Source organism: Achroia grisella, unplaced genomic scaffold, assembly GCF_030625045.1.
Source record: "Achroia grisella isolate CSIRO2021 unplaced genomic scaffold, CSIRO_AGI_Agris_v1 utg2138, whole genome shotgun sequence".
Classification (NCBI taxonomy): domain Eukaryota; kingdom Metazoa; phylum Arthropoda; class Insecta; order Lepidoptera; family Pyralidae; genus Achroia; species Achroia grisella.
In genome coordinates, this window is record NW_026712712.1 from 269,816 (window position 1) to 289,412 (window position 19,597).

General features: G+C 32.1%; 3 protein-coding genes across 3 annotated transcripts; 1 reads left to right on the plus strand and 2 right to left on the minus strand.

The window, feature by feature from the left end:
• The first annotated feature begins 9,430 nt into the window (after nt 1-9,430).
• On the plus strand, nt 9,431-12,809 carry LOC131842142 (ADP-dependent glucokinase). The gene is made up of 3 exons (XM_059190663.1): nt 9,431-9,915; nt 10,456-10,901; nt 11,469-12,809. Exons 1-3 carry the CDS (start codon nt 9,581-9,583, stop codon nt 12,158-12,160), a joined length of 1,473 nt encoding a protein of 490 aa, XP_059046646.1. The 5' UTR covers nt 9,431-9,580; the 3' UTR covers nt 12,161-12,809.
• A 106-nt stretch (nt 12,810-12,915) lies between these two features.
• LOC131842143 (nuclear nucleic acid-binding protein C1D) lies at nt 12,916-13,792 on the minus strand. The gene has a single exon (XM_059190664.1). The coding sequence runs from the start codon at nt 13,468-13,470 to the stop codon at nt 13,027-13,029; it is 444 nt and encodes a 147-aa protein (XP_059046647.1). The 5' UTR covers nt 13,471-13,792; the 3' UTR covers nt 12,916-13,026.
• Nucleotides 13,793-14,876: 1,084 nt separating this feature from the next.
• Nucleotides 14,877-19,191, minus strand: LOC131842136 (26S proteasome non-ATPase regulatory subunit 1). The gene is made up of 2 exons (XM_059190657.1): nt 18,551-19,191; nt 14,877-17,532 (listed from the first exon to the last, which is right to left on the minus strand). The coding sequence occupies exons 1-2, from the start codon at nt 19,068-19,070 to the stop codon at nt 15,053-15,055; spliced, it is 3,000 nt and encodes a 999-aa protein (XP_059046640.1). The 5' UTR covers nt 19,071-19,191; the 3' UTR covers nt 14,877-15,052.
• Between the last annotated feature and the right edge of the window lie 406 nt (nt 19,192-19,597).

Consider the following 19,597-nt stretch of genomic DNA (forward strand, 5'->3'; position numbering starts at 1 on the left):
ACCGCGAGCTCAGCTAGTTATCTATAATTCCGTCAACGATAATTGGTAATAAAGTGATTTCATACTCTCAATACGAGTCCCAATTTATCCTTATTCCCACTGTTAAACCAATTGCATGCAATGAAATAATTGTATCTGGCGTATCCAATTAAATAATTATTCCCACATCGGAAATAAAAAATAGTGAAAAGCATTTTAATTGAATGTTAGGGGAATTTCAGCCATGTTTTTGTGACATCCGTGATGCATACACGTATTGACCATAATTACAAATCGAATACTGTAGGTACATACGCAAATATATAGGATATGTATTTAGTCAACTAGGTCTGTACTTGCAAAAGTTATTTTGCCATATAAATGTCTTCTGGATATGGCCACTGAGGGGTATATATGGTTATGTATTAAATATACTCAGTCTCCTATCCCACAAAGCTTTTAAAGAATTAAATTATTCTACCTTTAGATTGAGTAATTTTTACGTTTATTTACTTATATTATTAGAAACTACTGCAAATATAAGGTATATATATGGTAAAATAAATAAACGTTTCAACATTACATCGTTAACTGTAGTTAACTTTATATTAATAGATACCTAATACGAATTCAACGTTTGTACCATAAATTTACTAACTGTACATAGTGCAGTGTGTTAAACATAGATACTGCAAGTAGTGGCGCCAACTCAGTCTTGTTGAAGAATTTAAATTAACTTAAATGTTTCTTGAGCTGCAATATTTAATTTTGCAACTAAGTTTGATGTGTATAATCTCAGTAAATTATAGCGGTACAGATACCTAGAGGTTCAGAGTTCGAATTTGATTTCAACACATAATACAGCTCTTCTGGAGGAAATGGATTGTTAATGGACTGATAATCCCATTTCTAGCAACCATCACAGGTTGACTCTACCCTCCTCCTGGAAACCAGAGTGATAAATTCATCAAATCAAATTCATGGTGAATTTCGACGATGGGCTAACTGACCTGACCAAATGTTCATCTTCTCGTTCACCTCTGGTGTCCCGCGACCATAAGCCATTAGCGCAGGCGGGTGTACCATTCCATTTTCATCCATAAGAAGCCTCTTCAGAATACCGTCGTAATGTGCCATTGTTTTACGCATGGCGAGTCGAAATTCTAGACGCCTATCCTCCTCCCTCTTCTCTTTCCTAATTTCTCCCCCTTCTTAAAAGGCCGGCAACTTACCTAGGCGCGGCGATAATTACTTACCACAGGTGTGCTGCAAGATCGTTTGTTTCGCTATGCTTTAAAAAAATACTTAAGCATTATATTAAAGCTTATTAGTATTTAGAAATTATATATAGATAGATACTATTTAATAAATTGATATACATGCAGTATGCATAAGTAGCTAATACTTAAACACTCTTAAATTATAAAATGAAGGTTATTTTTTTATTTCTGGTCATTGTACTGAAAAATACCTAAACGTCGCCATCGCTAGACCATATTCGTTCCGCCCACTAACTTTTCTAAAATATAATAACTTAATGTAAAACCTTCTATAAGACGTCTAATAAAAAAATATAATGTTTTTTACAGTTAATAAGCAAAGAATATATTAGCATGTAAGCAAGCACTGATATGATAGTATCATATAGGTACCGCCTTGTATTTAAAATATTTATATATAGATATACAGTAAGCAATTCTCTTGAACTGGAAATCCTGACCTCAACGGTATGAATCATGCGACCTGACAGCGGAGCCTCATAAACACTCACGCTGCAGATATAGAGAATTTTATTTATTTATTCGTATTAAAAAATCAACGAATTCTATAGCATGTAACAACATGTAAGTAACGAAGTAGGTGTCTTTAGATACTGTAATATAATAATATGTCTATAGTGTAACTTTACTTTGAAAAGAATTTGACGTTATTCATCTGGACTCTCTTCTTTAAATTGCCACAATAGTTTAGTATAAAGAAACAGTAATAACATGTTTATATTATAATAATAACAGAAAATATGTACAATATTAATTAATGCTATTTAGAATCTATTCGAATTGTTAAAAACTCCTTAACTAACTACCTAACTTAACCACGATTTCATTCACATAACCGGGATAAATACAAGTAAATTGACTGGAAAAATAGTACTGATACTTTTCTATTCATGAACTGTCATGAACGAACATATATATAATATATATATATATATATTATATATATGTACATAATATTTAATAAGAGCAGATGTTCCATGAACTGTCATGAAGACGTTTAATACTCGCCTTAATAAACCTATTCTAGCCTAATAGAGTATTTACTCTTATAAAAATCGCATAATATTGGTTTAGACACTCAAATGGAACGTTCTTCAAAATCTGAATTTTATATTTTTTAAATAACATATTGGAGTACTTTTTAATTGATACATATCATTTGAGCTACATAGCACTTAAAGGTAAATTATGTTTATAGTGTAAAAAGAGATTAATCGTTTAATTTATTGTAGCAACTCTACAGTTGTAATGGTGGTATTTTTTATCAGAACGGCGCCAGACGATTACACCATACAGATTTCAACTGCGTGTAATTTCGGCGGCAACAATACGTGACTACCTTTTTTGGATTGCTCTTACGCTTTATAAGTTTTACTTAAAACATTCTTAATCACCCAAATATGGTGTCATTTATGTGACTATTGTTTGCAGTTTAATCGTTTAAAACACACTCCGTTAGTGTCAAGGAGCGCTACAAATGCAATGTTATGTTATTCTAATTTTTTTTATGTAAAATAGAATAAATAATCTAGTTAATAGAATGAACAAAAACTTGTGCCTATTTATACCACATACGTAATATTCAAATCGTGTCGTACACACCCTCTTGCAAGATAAAAAATCTTGATATAAAAACAACAAACGTTAATTGAACGCACTATGCAACTACTGGTTTGAAATGAAAAAAATATTTTAGAGTTGGATAACTCATACATCGACATACATATCTAGTTTCGACAAATAGGAGCAGAACATCTATGAAAAATCTTGTGTGACACAGACAAAGTTGCATTTCGCGCGCACAAAGGCAGTTTGTAGGTAAGTAAGTATTTTTTTATGACTGGTATATATATATATTTTTAATGGGCCTATCAATGTTTTGTTTTTATTAAATAATAGCTATAGGAGTCCTCTTCCTGCGGAAATGGGTACGCTGTCAAAAAACCAGTGAAGGATGAAAAGGTGGGAACGTAATTCGGTCACTGAGCCCATCGAATTTGCTACAAATAACTTCAAGGGTTATCATAGGTGATATAATGGATATAACCTACCAAGGTGCAATGTTATAAAGGGAGTAACTAGTCCTATAAAAACTCCAAATAAAGATTTCTCTAATAAATATATGATTCTGTATTTATATACAATATAGTTTCAGTGAACATTCTGTTTCGTGCTTGGCTTGCAAGAAGTTGTTGGTTGGTAGAAAATCTGTGATCAATTGACACCGTCCAGATAGAAATCACAAGGATAAGGACGTAATTAATATGTTTTACAATAATAACAATCTACACACTGTTTACGAATCATAAGTACATAGGACACTAAACGTCCTACAAATTGAGCTATCGTGAGAATTTATGAGATCTTTAAAGGACGTACTCGTATAGCCGTAATGGAATTAAAAAATAACACGCTCTATCAAAACTGAAATTAATTACAATTCTCTCTGACACCAAGTATTTACGCCTAAAGTATTTAACATCTTATATCCTTCCTTATTAGGAATACCGGTTATCCCTTTTAGGGAACGGTTTTTGGCTTTCGAAAACATTGGAAAGTATAAATGAAGTGGTTACTTATTTACATAATAAATTCGCATGTCATGGTCGTTGTGGTATATACGAGTATATACGAGTACGTTTGTTTATATGGTTTTTATTTATAAGTCAATGTGATACCAATGGTTCTAAAATCGATACCGAGCAATATACTAAAAGTACCTACCGGATGTAAGGATATATAGATCTATATTAATTAGCTACTACTATTTTTATTTTATTCCTCATCATGATACACGGCTGACACACTGGGGTAAAATTATTCAATAATTTAACAACCAAATAAACCCAGTGTTGATTCTCTTAAAATGAAACTGTGTACTTGTTTGTTGTTGTTGAAAAATTGTTACTTCATTTACGATTTGTATGCATATACTTGGTTAATCGAAAATAAACTTGTAATTGTAATTAAAATATTCAGGAATAGAGAGGCACCCTCATTATTTTACAGCTTATTATTAGATAATTGTAAAATTTAATAATTTCTGTTTATTTTACTGGATTTGCAATTTCACATAAACAATAATAATAATAAATAAATAACACAGGGCAATAAACACAACGCCACCTAGTCACAAGTAAGCAGAGCGTGTGTTATGGCTACTAGACAAGGGATATAAATGCTTAGATTTTTTTGTAAATAGGTACATACATTATATACATAGAAAACACCCAGGCCGATACAAACAAATCATGAAAACAAATTTTTGCACCGTGCGAGGAATCGAACCGGGGACTATCGGAATTAAAGGGGTGTGTTATACAAACATAACTGTAAAGAATTGTGTTGACATATTTCGCCTTCTCTCCCTAAGTTAGATTTATGTCTAGAGTTAGTCCAAAAAACTAAAAGCCGAAAACCAATTTTAAATATCTAATAATTTAGGTATACTATAAAATTTACCAAAAGAAACGAAGTGGAATTTATAATAATTATTAAAATCATCAAACAAACTGCGCGGTCAGTATATTATGAACAAATCAATATTTATTTGCAGATTATTTGCATGTGTTACTGTTATATGTTTCCTGCCCATGGAGTCAAAATCCAGGCCCGGGCGTTGGAGTTGATGCTGGGGAAAAATGGCTCGTCCCGAGGCATAGCACATTTAGGAGTGAGCGGATAGCCCGGTTCGTTCAGATTAATAACAATAATTTTCTGAGGAGAAGAGGATTGTTAGTAATGTGGGTTATGACCCCCGAGCGATCAATGTATACCTCGAGGTTTCCTCTATAAACCATCATCATAAATTCCTAGTAAATTTGTCACGACGAGCTAATTGACCTGACCTGACGATGAACATGAGTTTATCTTATTATCCTTCACTGGAGTCTTGCAAAAGTAAACTGTATTCGCAGGCGGGTGCAATGGTGCATCCTTCATCATCCATTAAAAATCAATAATTTTCTGCTTTGGTGTATATAGGTACAGCAACTAATAAACAAAAATAATTATCTACTGGAAACTATACTAAGTTTTAGTAATATTAATTAATAAACGAAATGCTCGTAAATATACTGAATAGTTTAGACATTTACGCTATTACTAATTTAGGTATAGATTTTAGATATATATTTTTTCTTTTTATTGGCTTAGCACATTGGTGCGTTTTCCAAAGACAAAATTTAGAAAGTAATCTTTCGCTAAATCTAGTGTTGCCAATTTAGCATGTTATATGCTAAATTTGGCATATTTTTAAGTTGTTTAGCATATTTATTTGTAGTTTTGCATATAGCATATAATTATAATCATTTAATACAAATTTAACCATGAAATAAGCGATCCCCATCACACTTGCAGTTGGTATGAAGGAAACAAACTCTTGTCAGAGTGATATTTATCCCTTTTCGGAACCCTTATTAAGAGGCCTATTACAAAATGATGCCGCTCAACTTTAGGTTTAATCGCATGGATTTACGCACACATACAGTAATACACGCACACAGACGCAAATAACCGTGTAGCTCAATCGGTGTGGATTTAGTATGAACCATTTTGATCCTTGTAATATTTTAATTAATAATGTGATATGTTTCTACTTAACTGAGTAACATAAACTACTTATTGGATTTTTTAAAATAACGTGATTTATCATAATTGTCAAAGTGCTAATAATGACCATATTTTTTTATTATATTATTCCTAGAGGGTTGATGTCAGGATGCTGGCCGATTGTACAACTAAAAGCCAAAACCTTAAGTAATATGAGTAACAAATAATTGGGATAAGGACAAGAAGATGAAATTACTATAACATAAATTTACTAATTAATTCTTTTTACATATTAATTCAGTTTATTTATTAATAGATACAATATAATTTATTATAAGAGTCGGATACATTATTGCCATATTCACTTGTTCTAAATATTATACTTAGCAAATAATTATTTTATTTATATATAATAGTTGTGTTTTCAAGGCTTTGTTTTGATTTAAAGGTCCCATCCTTATATGTATATTAGGTGTATCCGCGACTTCGTCAGCGTGGTATAATGAAATTGACCAAATAAAGGAAATATATTTAGATTATAACCTAAAAAAGTTTCATTGTTTCACTTAAACAATGACGATACTTTTATACAACCTTTCATCTCCGCTTTTAATCCCTTACAATACTTTTTTCGCACTATAAAGTAGTCTATGACCTTTCTCAGGGTATACTATCTGTGTATATGTATATCTATCTATATAGATAGATATACATATAGTCTATATAGACTACATGTGTATATATATGGTAGTGAATTTACAGGGTACAGGGGAATAACACCCGAGTTTTCTGGAATGGCAACGCATGAGGGAAACAATATGCTGATATGAACATGTCAGGTACTGCTCATGTATATAGGCAACAGTTACCCCTTTCCATCAGGAGAGCCGTCAGCTTGTTTGCCATTCTAAGTTGTAAAAAAAGCTTCAACTGCTATCATTGCTGTTCCTGCATCATTGACGTCGCCGCATGATATTGGCTGATATTGCAGCTTCTCGTTCTTGGTTGGCCAATTCTTGATTCTTGATAAATAATTACTTGTTAATATCAAACCTATTTATAAATTATTACAAGACGCCTCATTGATTATATGTAATGAAATCACCATGAGCTATAGAGATTTTGGATAGAACCTCACCTCACCTCTGCTCTCATTGGCGGGATTACTTTTATACTTTTGCTGGAGATTTCTGAAAGACTCTCTGTGTCATTACCATCGTCTCCCTTATGTACTTTAATTGAAAGTTTAAAACTACTGACAAATTTGAGAGCTCATTTTTATGGAAGCACAGATAGTGATTTCCCACACTAACTGCTCAAACTTGAGGAAGGAATTTCTCAAAAGCATGATCCAATCATGAAATTTAAGCCCGCCGAACATGTGCAATGGCATCCCATTGGATATGTTGCTTACTAAAGAATTGAAAGACAATTTAATTGTAGACCATTATAACCGGTACGTTAGCTGGGCAACCAGCTTATATACCAAGAATACCGATGATTCCAACTGATCTGCCAATACCATTTTAACGGCTTCAATTTCCGGTTAAAATATCATCTACACATGTAATAGATCTATGTATGTTTTGATCTTAAAAAACTACGCAGATTTTGATTCGTTGTTATTTAATAGACAGAATAGATAGACTCAAGAGGAAGGTTTATATATAACGACCCAATACTGTACACGGATCTTTAAACGCGCGATAACCTATATATCCCATATTCACGCGGGCGAAGCCGCGAGCTAAAAGCTAGTCACTAAATAAAAACATTTATAATGTTGTTGACTTTTCATCCAAACACGCATAATTATTTGACATAACTGTACAGTAATGAAAGTCCAACGAGTATAATAACAGAATGGCTGCAATTTAGAAATATCTGTATTGTGTAAAATAAAATAAAGTAAATTGGATAAAGTATCTCTAAACATTAAGGAATATAATTAATATATAATTTGGTAATTTATTTACAATCTACATTGCATACTAGATGATATACACTATATAACACAAGTCAAATGTACGTAAAAATAATAATGGTATTTTTATAAACAATAACCCTATTTTAATTTAGAAAATAACTACAAAATAAACATAAAGTAAAATTGGTTTACATTTTCTTACATTTTTCTCTCAGATAAGCGTTATTTTTAAAAATACTAAAACGTTCTCTTTTTTAATTTTAACAATTAATTGCCATTAGTGTGACGAAATACCATGCTCTTGTGCTTTTCATAGTGCAGCAGGGTAGGTAGGTTTTATTTGTAGCATAACTGTACTTTTGTTTTGGCATGCTAAAATAAATTTTATATATATATATTTAACAACAACTTTAAATTAATATTCGTAGAAATAAGTATGTATTAGCAAAATTAATTAAATATTACTTAAATTATCAAAATGGTTTAGTCGCTCTATACTAATGTTCACTGACGAATGTCTTATCTTAGCGGTGTTGTAAAAAATGGCATAGGTTCTACCTCGACGAGCGCTAGCGCAGCACTGAGAATTTACTTTTGGCGCAACGGAATTTATACAACTTTCAATTATTATTATTGTTTATTTTTTTCTTAGAAACTTATATATTTTTTTTATATTTCTAATTAACAAATATATTAACTTTATTATTATGTTTTTTTTATGCAAAAATTTCGTTGTATTTATGAGAAAATTAGAAATGATTATGGCAAAGTTTTGTTGAAATTTCGGGTTTCATTATGATCAATTTTTTAGATATTTAAGTTGAAAATGAAAAAAAGGACGATGCTGTCTCAATTTATGAAGTAATTATCAAGTTTTAGTACAGATATCATATCAATTTATGTTTGTTTATTAATGAACGACGACCCCAAACTTCTGTCTCTTAGCGTTTTTGAATAAACTATTTTAGAAATTAGGAAGACTAACAAAAAGAAAATTAACATTTCAAAGATGTAGTTTTTAAGATTAGATATCTATCTATATAATTCAGGAATCAAAATGTATATCCGACTCTTAATTTCTTAGAACCAGAACCCCAAAGACCCTGCTTTTAGGCCAAAAAATGTGAAAGCCCTCTTAAGACTACCTTTGTCATTGTTGGTAATCTGCGGACATATAAAATTGTGTACACATATGTAAATAAAATAAATATTAGAGAACGTGTGGGAACACACGATTGGTTTTAAAGAAATGAAGTACAGTATATAAAACATAAATTTACTTACATATGAATACATATATGTATAATATGGTAAATAAACACAATTAATGAAATATTAAACATATACACAAAAAAAGCAACATATTAGGTAAAATGTCACAAGTAGCACAGTGTAGGAAAAGGAAACATTTATAAAGAAAGAAAATGTTTTATAAATCAGTGAAATAATTGATTAAAGCATAAAATAAATTTAATTATTAAAGATTTAAGCTTAAATGACTATTACTATATACTAATGAAAAATGCATATTACTATATGCAATAATGCATAGCATATTTTCAACAGTTAGCATATTTTGTCTTAGTAGTGTTGGCAACACTGTCAACATCATTCACAGCGTCAAATACGTCATGCCACATAGCTTAACATATTGTGACCGTCAGTTGTTTTAATTACTGATATAATACTGATGATAACGCAAACGTAAACAAACAATATAAGGTTATTATGTCTCATAAATTATTTACATTAATCCCATTGTAAAAATGAGGTGACGTGGACTTTCTAAGGATAAACACATACACATTCCATTTCATAGTTTCAGTGGTTTATTTCATTAATAATGGCTGGTGCTCCAGTAAAGTTGGGGTCCATTGTATCTTTCTGTATCGTGTTGTATGCAGTTTATTACCGCAAAAGTGATATTGGGGATGAGAGGTTGTCGCCAGTCAAAGATCATTTGTTGTATTTGGAGAGTCAAAATAAAGTGGGCGTCGGTAACAGGCAGCCGAATGTAGCTTTAGGATATGGGGCATGCCATGACCTTTTCGTAAACGCGACCTCATTGTTGGATTATAAAGACCTGAAAGGTAGTCCGAAACATTTTGATGAAATCAGAAATAGAGCTGAATTTCTTAGAAGTTTCTCATATTACTTCAAACATGGAGCAGCAGCTGAGTGAGTATTTTTCATAATAATTATTTTGTATATATATTTATAATAATAAATTAAATTGTAAGGGTACCTCAGTCGCAACTACTTCAGCCGCCAAGCAAAATAGCCTTCCATGGTGTGCTGTGGTGTTAGTGGCACCCTACAATTACACATACATTAGGCAGTGAAATTACAGGGTAAGAGGCAGGACATCTTAGTTGCACAAACAATGTATGAGTGGTATCATGATTGTCACTTGATAATGTGATATCTGTGGTGATATTCACATACATAAGATTGACACTTACCAACAGGTTAGCTGTCTCCAATGTTGGCATTGCCTTGCCTTTATACCATTATTTGGGGTCTGCACAGTATGTGCACTTCTTCCACTAGTCCATATTGGTTATCTCTAATCTTACTCTCCTTTTATATATATTATTATCTTTCACACCATCTATCTTTTTTTCTCGCTTTACCACCAATGTGTGAAAAAAAAGACTAAAATGGTGAATCCCTTTTAGTTAATTCTTTATATATTATAATAATCAAGTCAAATTTCAGGAGATTTATGTCGAATTCAAAGTTGTTTGATGAATTAATTGACCAAGCTCTAAAGATGACAGATTCTAGATGGTCCATAGGAGGCAATGCTCCACTCATGGCTAAAAGGTTCTTCTTGGAAGGATGGAAAGTACTTTTAGCAGCTAAAATGAGTGAAACTCTGAAATCATACATTCCAAATGGTATTCAAATTGTTGGTAATAATAATGAAGAAGAAATTAAAGATGATGTTCACATGATCCTGGAGTATAAAGCAGATGAGAGTTTCGGTATTTATAAAGCTCCAAGGGCAAATAGATACATACTACACAATGATGAAAACAACCCTCTTTTAAGTTCCTTGGAGAAATTTGGTGAATGCTTACCAAGTTTCAATCCGAATTTACTAGTCATTAGCGGATTACAAATGATGGACAACTATCCATTTAAGAAGGATGATGTAACAGGTACTATGCTGTATATTTAATTAATAATGTAACCCAACTTAGTCTGATTTGATTTACAGAAAACTTATTAATTATTTATACAAATACATTGATGTACTCTTATATATGCATTTATATATCAATGTAGGTTGAATTCTCACAAGATCCAAAGATTTATATTCTTGAAATTTTGTTTAGTTGCTTGTATTAATCCTGTGTTTTCTGTGTATACTATATGTATTTAGAAAATAAAATGTATTTATATATTTCTATCAATTGTTTAGCATCCATAGTTCAAACTCCACTTAATTTGGAACTAATTACAAGAAGAACAAATTACACAGTGATATCTCTGTGTAATTTGTTCTGGATAATATTTTATGAATATAGTTAGTACTCAGGGCAGAGACTGTGATATAATCTTTTTGATTTTAATTTTTAGAAGCATTATTTATCGATTTTATTTTTGTATATTATAATAATCATAAATGTTGTAAAATTACATTTGTAATGGGAATGCTATAGAATAATATATACATACCTTCTTCCAATTAAGTTGAATGACCATTCTTAAATCATTTGTTACAGATTTGAGAGCTGAAAGACTTGAATTAGTTAAGAAACAAATATTATCACAACCTATTACAACTCTAGCTCATTTTGAGATGGCTAGTTATGTGGATTTGGATCTCCTCTTGCACCTAACCAATAAAGTTTTGCCTTTTGTTGATTCTGTTGGTATGAATGAACAAGAACTTGACAATTTATGTAGTGTATTAGAGTTAGGTAGGGTCAGTGTTGTAGCAGATTCTAATCCACGAGTTGCTACAGCATTAGATCAAATGCGCAAAATATTTAAAATTGTTAGACAAAAAAATGTTCAATACAGTAGCAATAGGAAGTTGACTCGTATTCATGTACATACATTGGCATATCAAGCCATATTGACAGTGAAGAGCTCAGCATGGAAGCGTACTGAGGCTGCAGCTGCAAAGGCATCATTGACTGCTCATAGATATGTATGTAATAATCTGACTATAGCACTTGAAAAGACAAAACTGTTGCTTGATGATAGTTTCTCTACAACAGCAGATAATAATAATAATAGTCGAGTCTTTTTTGAGCCCAGTAAACCTGTAGCTTGCTGGGATGAAGTGATAGGTAATGAGAATGTAGATATATGTGTAGCACCAGTTCTCATATGCACAGAAGCACAATTGACAGCAGGTGCAGGAGATAATATTTCTGCAGCAGGATTAGTACTGCAAGTTGAGAAGTAAATGTTTTTTTGTAATTCAATATAATCATAGTTAACATTAAAAAATAGATTTATAATATATATAATAGCAATGATATCCTTTCAATAATGTGCCATAGTATAAGTAAAACTGTAACACAGCAGTTGTTTTGCAAATATATCAAAAATTCTCAATGAGGATTAAAAATACAGATGAAATAAACATAAGGAAAGAGGATAGAGGATAGTATAATGCTATTATTTGGCCATAGGGAGGGTCCAATTAAAAACAACTGGCTACACATTTAATGCATTCTCTTATATTTTAATTAATATTGTAGAATCCTTAATGATAAAACTAAAAACTACAGCTTTTGTATTATTCTCAATAGAAGGTGAATGAATCTATTGTAGATATCAGCAACATTAAACCACTTGCAATTTACTTTGTAGTAAACTATCTATTCAAATATAGCACAATAGACAGATGCATTCACACAACTATCATGGATTTTAGATAAATTATTATTCTTTAATATTATTCCTGTATTGAGGGTAGTACCTGTAAGTTCCTATAAGTTATATTTTAAAATTTAATTATCTTATGTATATGAGACTTGACATTACATTCCTAAAAAAATTGTGTATTGTGATCTGAAGTATTGTTGAAATAAAAAAGTATTTAAATAATATGATGTTTTAATGTATCATTATTACCAAAGGTACATTTGGTTTTGAGTAAAAAACAATCCTTAAAAGTTACTTAACTTATAAAACAATTAAATATGTAAACCTAAATAACACAAAGAATATGAGAATTTATATAGTAAGACTAAATGTGGCATTGGATATTAGAATGTATATTAATACACTCAGTCTTACATGTTACATGTAAAAGTTAAATACTTATTATTGATCATTATTTTCAAATTTTATTTTTTTGTTTAGAGGTGCTCCTTCTTTAGCTGTAGCTCTGTAAGGATCATAGAGACCACTTCTCACAAATCGTTTTGCTGCCTCAACATCTACAGTGGGGCGTTTTTCGCGATCTTTAACTTCCTGCCATTTTAACATAACAGCCTTTATTCTTTGGAGTTCATCTTTTATGGGATGTTTGGTCGGATCTTCTCCCTCTATTCGTAAATGGACCCAATGCAAGGAATTTAATGTATAAGCTAAGAATAAATCTAGCTCAATTTGAGCAGGAAGCGATAACTTCTCATATTGTTGCTTCAATGGTAGCAACTGATCAAGCACTTTTTGCACTTCTATCAAATTTTCCTTCAGATTCTCACATACACCCACAAACTCCTTGTTTTCTGCCAAATCACCATAGTCGAGATCCCAATTCATTTTACTTCTCTTCAATACAATTCTTTTAGCACTTTATACTACTTCTGTACGTGCTACAAATTACTGTGCTGAATGCTTAACAGGCCTCAACTATCAATAAATCAATATTAATTTTGAAATGGCAAACACGTGTATTTATTTCATCAGTACAATATTCCGTGGTTGACTACTTGATAAAATATTCGCAACACTTTGTAGGCAAGACTAGTTTATTCAATTCAAGGAACATAATACTCTCAATTATTCTTAAACGATTCTTAACTCTCACATCCGATATTAATTTAATTTTAGTTTTTTATTATTTTTACAGCTCTGGATGAAAGTAGTTTTTTTTTATTAATATGTTTTACAGCTCTGGATACAAGTCCTTTTTGGCCCAACATCACTCACGTTCTACAATACATATTTATATAGAGTGTTGCATATTATAAGTGTTGTCTTAGTTTTTTTTTTAATTTAGCCGAAATATCCCTTAAATACAGATACAAAGAAACATCCTCCAATAAAGACACGTTTGTAATATTATTGATCTTCTAGTTCGAAGCACAATCCAAATTAGTTGTCCCGCCCACTATCTCTGGTTTGTAGTCAATAATGTCAGATTGGTAAAGTTCTCCTTAAATTTAGGGGTTGTAAAAGGTCTGCTGACTAGCAGGACCTCTTTACTTATACTACGACTACTAATATTAAAAAGTTGTTGTTGTAATATTAAACTGTTTGTTTGTCTCGCTTTCACGTCAAAACTACTGAACCAATTTAAATGAAATAGTCTAGTCCCTGAAAAAGGCCATACTTAAAAGGCTACGTTTTAATAATAAAAAGGGTGAAAGGGGAGATGAAAGATTGTACGGAATTATTGTCATTTATAAAGTTAGAAATAGCTTAAATATTTTTTATTTAACCAACAGCCTATAGAATTAGTTTCAAGATTGAAATATTTTATATATACAACACTATTTCTATACAAAATATGACATTCAAAGTTTGTAAAAATGTAATGAGGTAAATTAAATTAAGACGGTAAAATGAAATTGGGCTCATCCCCTATTTTTATACGGAAATTCGTCATTTTGAAAGCTAGAATGATGTAACTTTTTCCTTTGGGTTAGTTTGCTGCGTATTTTTTCTTCATAACTTTATTCCTCAAGCGTGGGATGGATATTGGGAGCGTATGGTTCGTAGTATAAGATATAATTAGGAATTTTGGGCTGTTAAAAAAATCTATTCTATTTCTGAGTAACCTATAAAAATGGGTAATAATCTAATTATAACATTAATCTCCGATAGTGCCACAACCCTATTTAACACTGCAAAAAAACAGACTATATATATAAATTATAAATTTCTTCACAATGTATCTTCATTACAGATTAAGTCACTAGTAAAAAAAAAAGGAAAAACTAATGTATATCTGACGAACAATCATTTAATCGATAAGAAACACAATAAATTTTTAGTTAGTATCTATTGACCGTATTTAAACACTTTACTGTTAACTTGTTCAATACATTTCATGTTATATTATAATCTACTCATACTGATTTTAAAAATATATGTATATTTGTCAAAGGGACTATACCTATCAATCATCTAAATATTCAAAGGGTTCTGGTGGCTCGGGTTCCTTCTCTTCTTCAGTCTTTGGGCCAAAGGCGGCAACAGGCTCAACAAGTACTTGTTCAACATCACCAGAGTGGTTTAGCATCACAATGCCTCCAATGGTTACATCTTTCAATGGCAAAAAGCCCGAGCCATCTACAATAGAGATAGCCTTTAACTGTTGTCTCATTACTCTTGCTGGATTGCTTAAAATTTCAAAAGTCGGTTCTGGTTCCTTTTTTTCTTTTACTTCTTTTTCTTCTCCTTCTTTCTCTTCCTTCTTGTTATCTTTTGATGTTCCAGCTTCCTTCTCAGTTTTACCATGAACAGTTATGTTAGGATTAGGAGATTTTGATGGCTTCTTTTCTTCTTCATCAACATCCATTTTAGATGCTGATGATGAACTGCCGCTGCTAGCTGAACCTTCGGTGCCATGTGCTCTCCTGCGAGCTCTAGCAGCGGCAATACTCAATACAGCAGTAGTGACTCTTTCCCTTTCCTCTCGTTTCTTTTCTTCAAGTGGAGCTGGATAAGCATAAAGTGATGGTTTTGAATTTGATTTAATGTCCATCTGAGGCATCTTCAAATCTGAATTAAGTGCAATCAGACATGTGGGTGTAAAGGCCAATGACAAGCAATGAGCCAGCGGAAACCAGTACCAATACTGTGTAAACACCAACATTCCTACGACAGCCAACATATTCATATGTCCAGTTCTGTTTTGAAGGGAAACAGTGACATTTCGGCCACCAGCGTCAATGATACCCTGAGCTAAAATTGCACCGAATTTTGCCATAACATCTTCATGTTTATTTGAAATTACTTGTGCATATAACTGGCGGAAGTAAGTCACTTTAGGGCACAGAGATTCTGTTTGTTGAATCAAAATCATAGCTGAGGCAATTAATGCACCCTGTCTTACAAAATTAACAGGGTCAAATTTGACCATTGGCTCTAATAGCCCAATGGCTTCACGATTTCCTGTGCCAGCACAGGCAATTCCTAATGCCATAGCTGCACCATAACGGACATGCGGGTTGTAGGATTCAGCCAGGAGAGATACAACTGAAGGACATTGTTCTGGTGTTCTAAAGAGAAGAAAACCAAGTGCAGTAACTGCAGCACGACGAACATCATCATTTACATCCGATACTGCAACATGCAACAATGTACGTATGGAGTCATTGTTGCCTGTGCCACAATATGCAGTGGCTATAGTGTAGCATCCAGCTCGTCGCAATAAAGGATCCTTATCTCTCAATAATTGTTTAACAAGGGCATCAGCTTCTTCAAGTCTTCCATACATTGTGAAAGCAATGCCAACAGCTAAGCCTCTCAAAATTTTTTCATGTTGAGTTTCTTGGGCATAAGCAACCATATCTTCAATAGCTGCAGCATGTCTTGAACCCAACATTACCATACCCATAGCAATGCCAGCAGCCTCACCAGTGACAGCATCATCTTGGTAGAGATTAAACTTTAATTGTTCATAAACATCCTGCCGATGTGTACCCATGGCAGCCAAACCAAGACCCAGACAACCCCCATGGCGGACCATCTCATTTTGTGCATCTTTTAATTGTGTTAAAAGATAGTCAATGATATTTGCACCATGATTAGCATGGATTAAGCCGAGTGCATATAAACCACCACCTTCAGAGTACCCTGAAGATGGACCTGCTTCTTTAGGTAAATATGATTGCATGAGAGCTAAGGATTCATTTTCGTGACCTCTGTGTATTACACCAAGAGATGCTGTGACTGTCAATTTAGCCCAGTTTGTAGCTCTAGCTAACCATTCCAGATTATCTCTCAAAAATTGGTCACTTGTAGTACCGGCATGCATAAATGCATTTGCAATAACTGTTGCTGTGTGACATATTGAAACTCTGATAGCATCTTTTGTGTTTTTCAATATAAGCATATCAGCATGATTAGACCTAATTAAGAACTGTAATTGTAGGCCTATTGATACATCACCTCCCAAAATAGAAATTAACTTTTCAACCCTTCGCTGGTGTTCTTTCTCTTCATCATTTAAATTTTCAATATCTCTTTCAGGCTTCTTAGACTCTTCTGTTGGTGTTTGTTCAACTTCCATAGTAGACTCAGGGAATGGTCCTCCTTGCGGCTGTGGTTTTCCACCCAATGCATTGGGTATAGGAGCTGTGCTCCTCAAGGCTTGTAAAACCCTGCCCAGAAACTGTTGTGTTGCAGAATCATACAAATCAAAAGCTATTTGATAGGCCATTAATACTGATTCCTGAGGACCATGTGTAAGTCTGTCAAGGATTTTTGCAACAGATAAAGGATCTTCGAGGAAAATTAGACACTGACACATATTTACATAGTCAGGGATATTGAGTCCTCTATAGAGATCAACAAGACAGCGAAGAACTATACTGCGGAAGCCCCTGTTCTGAAGAAGACTCATTGCCACTGTAAAAGCATACTGAAGCATTCCTGAAAAAGAAAACCTTTGTTAATATAAATTCTAATGTTGATTATTTTATTACTACATGAAGTTATACAGAGTTTATATATAACTAGATTTTAATTTTGCAAATCATAATTCTTATTTAAGCACTGTATTTTACCAGGTCAACCTACATGCAGTTTTCCATGAAAACCATTACATTTAATTCCTGCTAATTTTATCACAATGAGCTAAGCCACAAAATTTCATTAGTGCATTTCTAAACTACACTGGTGTTCTACCTGCATATACATTCCCACAGATTAGATAGAGGTGCAGGATTGCTGTCTCTATCCATATAAAATAATATATATACATATAAAATAAGATATAATAATAATGATGGTCTATTTGAAAAATATTTTAATAAGTTACTAAATAATTTATCAATTTTCATATCTACAATTTAATTAAATCCCTTTCTATTTCGCTACATCATTGCTACTTCACTTCGTTGTTACAAAACATTTTTTATTAGTACACCTTATTAAAAATACTAAGCATCACCTAGAAGTATGTAAGATGAATCTATTAAAAAAACCCTAACAGAATTTATGCACTCAATATCAAAAGCTTATTATTTAACACCTAAAATATATATATAAATTATCCTACCTATAATTAACTCTCCTTAAAAAAATTCAGATAATCAGAACTTTCATATTATATTATATTTTGCCATTGAGATTACAGAGCACTATGTTCATAGTAATTATTTAGTATATTATTCCATAACAAAAACAAACTCTATTGACAATTGTGCGGTTCTGTGATTGGATTCTAAATCATTATATTGCATATTTTATCATATAACAGAGAATATGTCTGATCAGTATTAATAAATATATACAATTGAAAGAGCTTCATTATTGGAATAAGGTTCAAATTTTATTAAAAATTATATTCAAAATAAAAACAAAAGGCAAGTAGCATTAGTAAGCAAATTTTTCTTTGTCTTTCCTAGTAATATATATATATATATATGTAGATATAAATTAAATTTACCTGATATATCATCAGAATCCATAATGGATTTCTGGAAGATATCCATGCGGCGCGTCTCCAGTGCTAATCCGAGAGCCTGCCTGTATTGACCATCGTCTAAACATCTCTGAAACATACGATTCACAATGGCCTCCAAACGAGGATCAATTATTTCTCCTACACCTTCCACATACAGAGATTTTCTTTTCTGGGTGTAGAAATCAATAGCTTTTGCGATAGTCGTATCCACATATTCATTCCGGGCATTAACATCAAACAAATCACCAGCTCCTAAAGCGTACGTCAAAGAATCTTCAAATGCCCCTAGGTGGTAGTAGACCTTGCTAGCTACCAAGGCTGCTAACTGGTGCTGGGAGAACACTTTGTCCTCATGCAAGATTTCTATTTTTTCGATCGATTCAGATATCTCGGGCCAAAATTCGTCGACGATATTGTCCAACCTCTTCAACGCGAACTCTTTCACTTCTGACATGGGCTCGTCAAGCAGGGATATAATCCCTGCAGCCGATGTGATATTCATTATTAATTTTTTATATCTCTTGTTATATAGAATAAAGATTAGAAATTATTGAAATTGATAGGATTTAAGAAATTAACAGTGTCGAACAATAACGCAATGATTTGACAAAATATTTATTTTTTTAATGCATAGTACATAGACAATGGTAAGACGTAGATTTTAGGAGCTTGGGTACTTTGTCCATTGAAGAATTATTGAATAAACTACATAACTGGAAGGCGTGTTATAATTTTAAATTTACTTTAAACTTTTAAAACATAAAGTTTATGTTTGCTCAATATAAAAACAGGAAAACGAAATCTTGCTTGAAACTTCGGCTTAATGAATATTGTTCATATCACATAAGACGCCAATATGCCATAGTATATAAATAATAGAAAGAAAAAAAAATCACTGAAAAATATATTCATTGAAGTATTATATAAACGTACGATAATACAATATGATCGAAACGAATAATCTATACTAATATTATGATTGCAAAAGAATATTCTTCTGTCTGACTCTTTGTTATTTTTTCACGACAA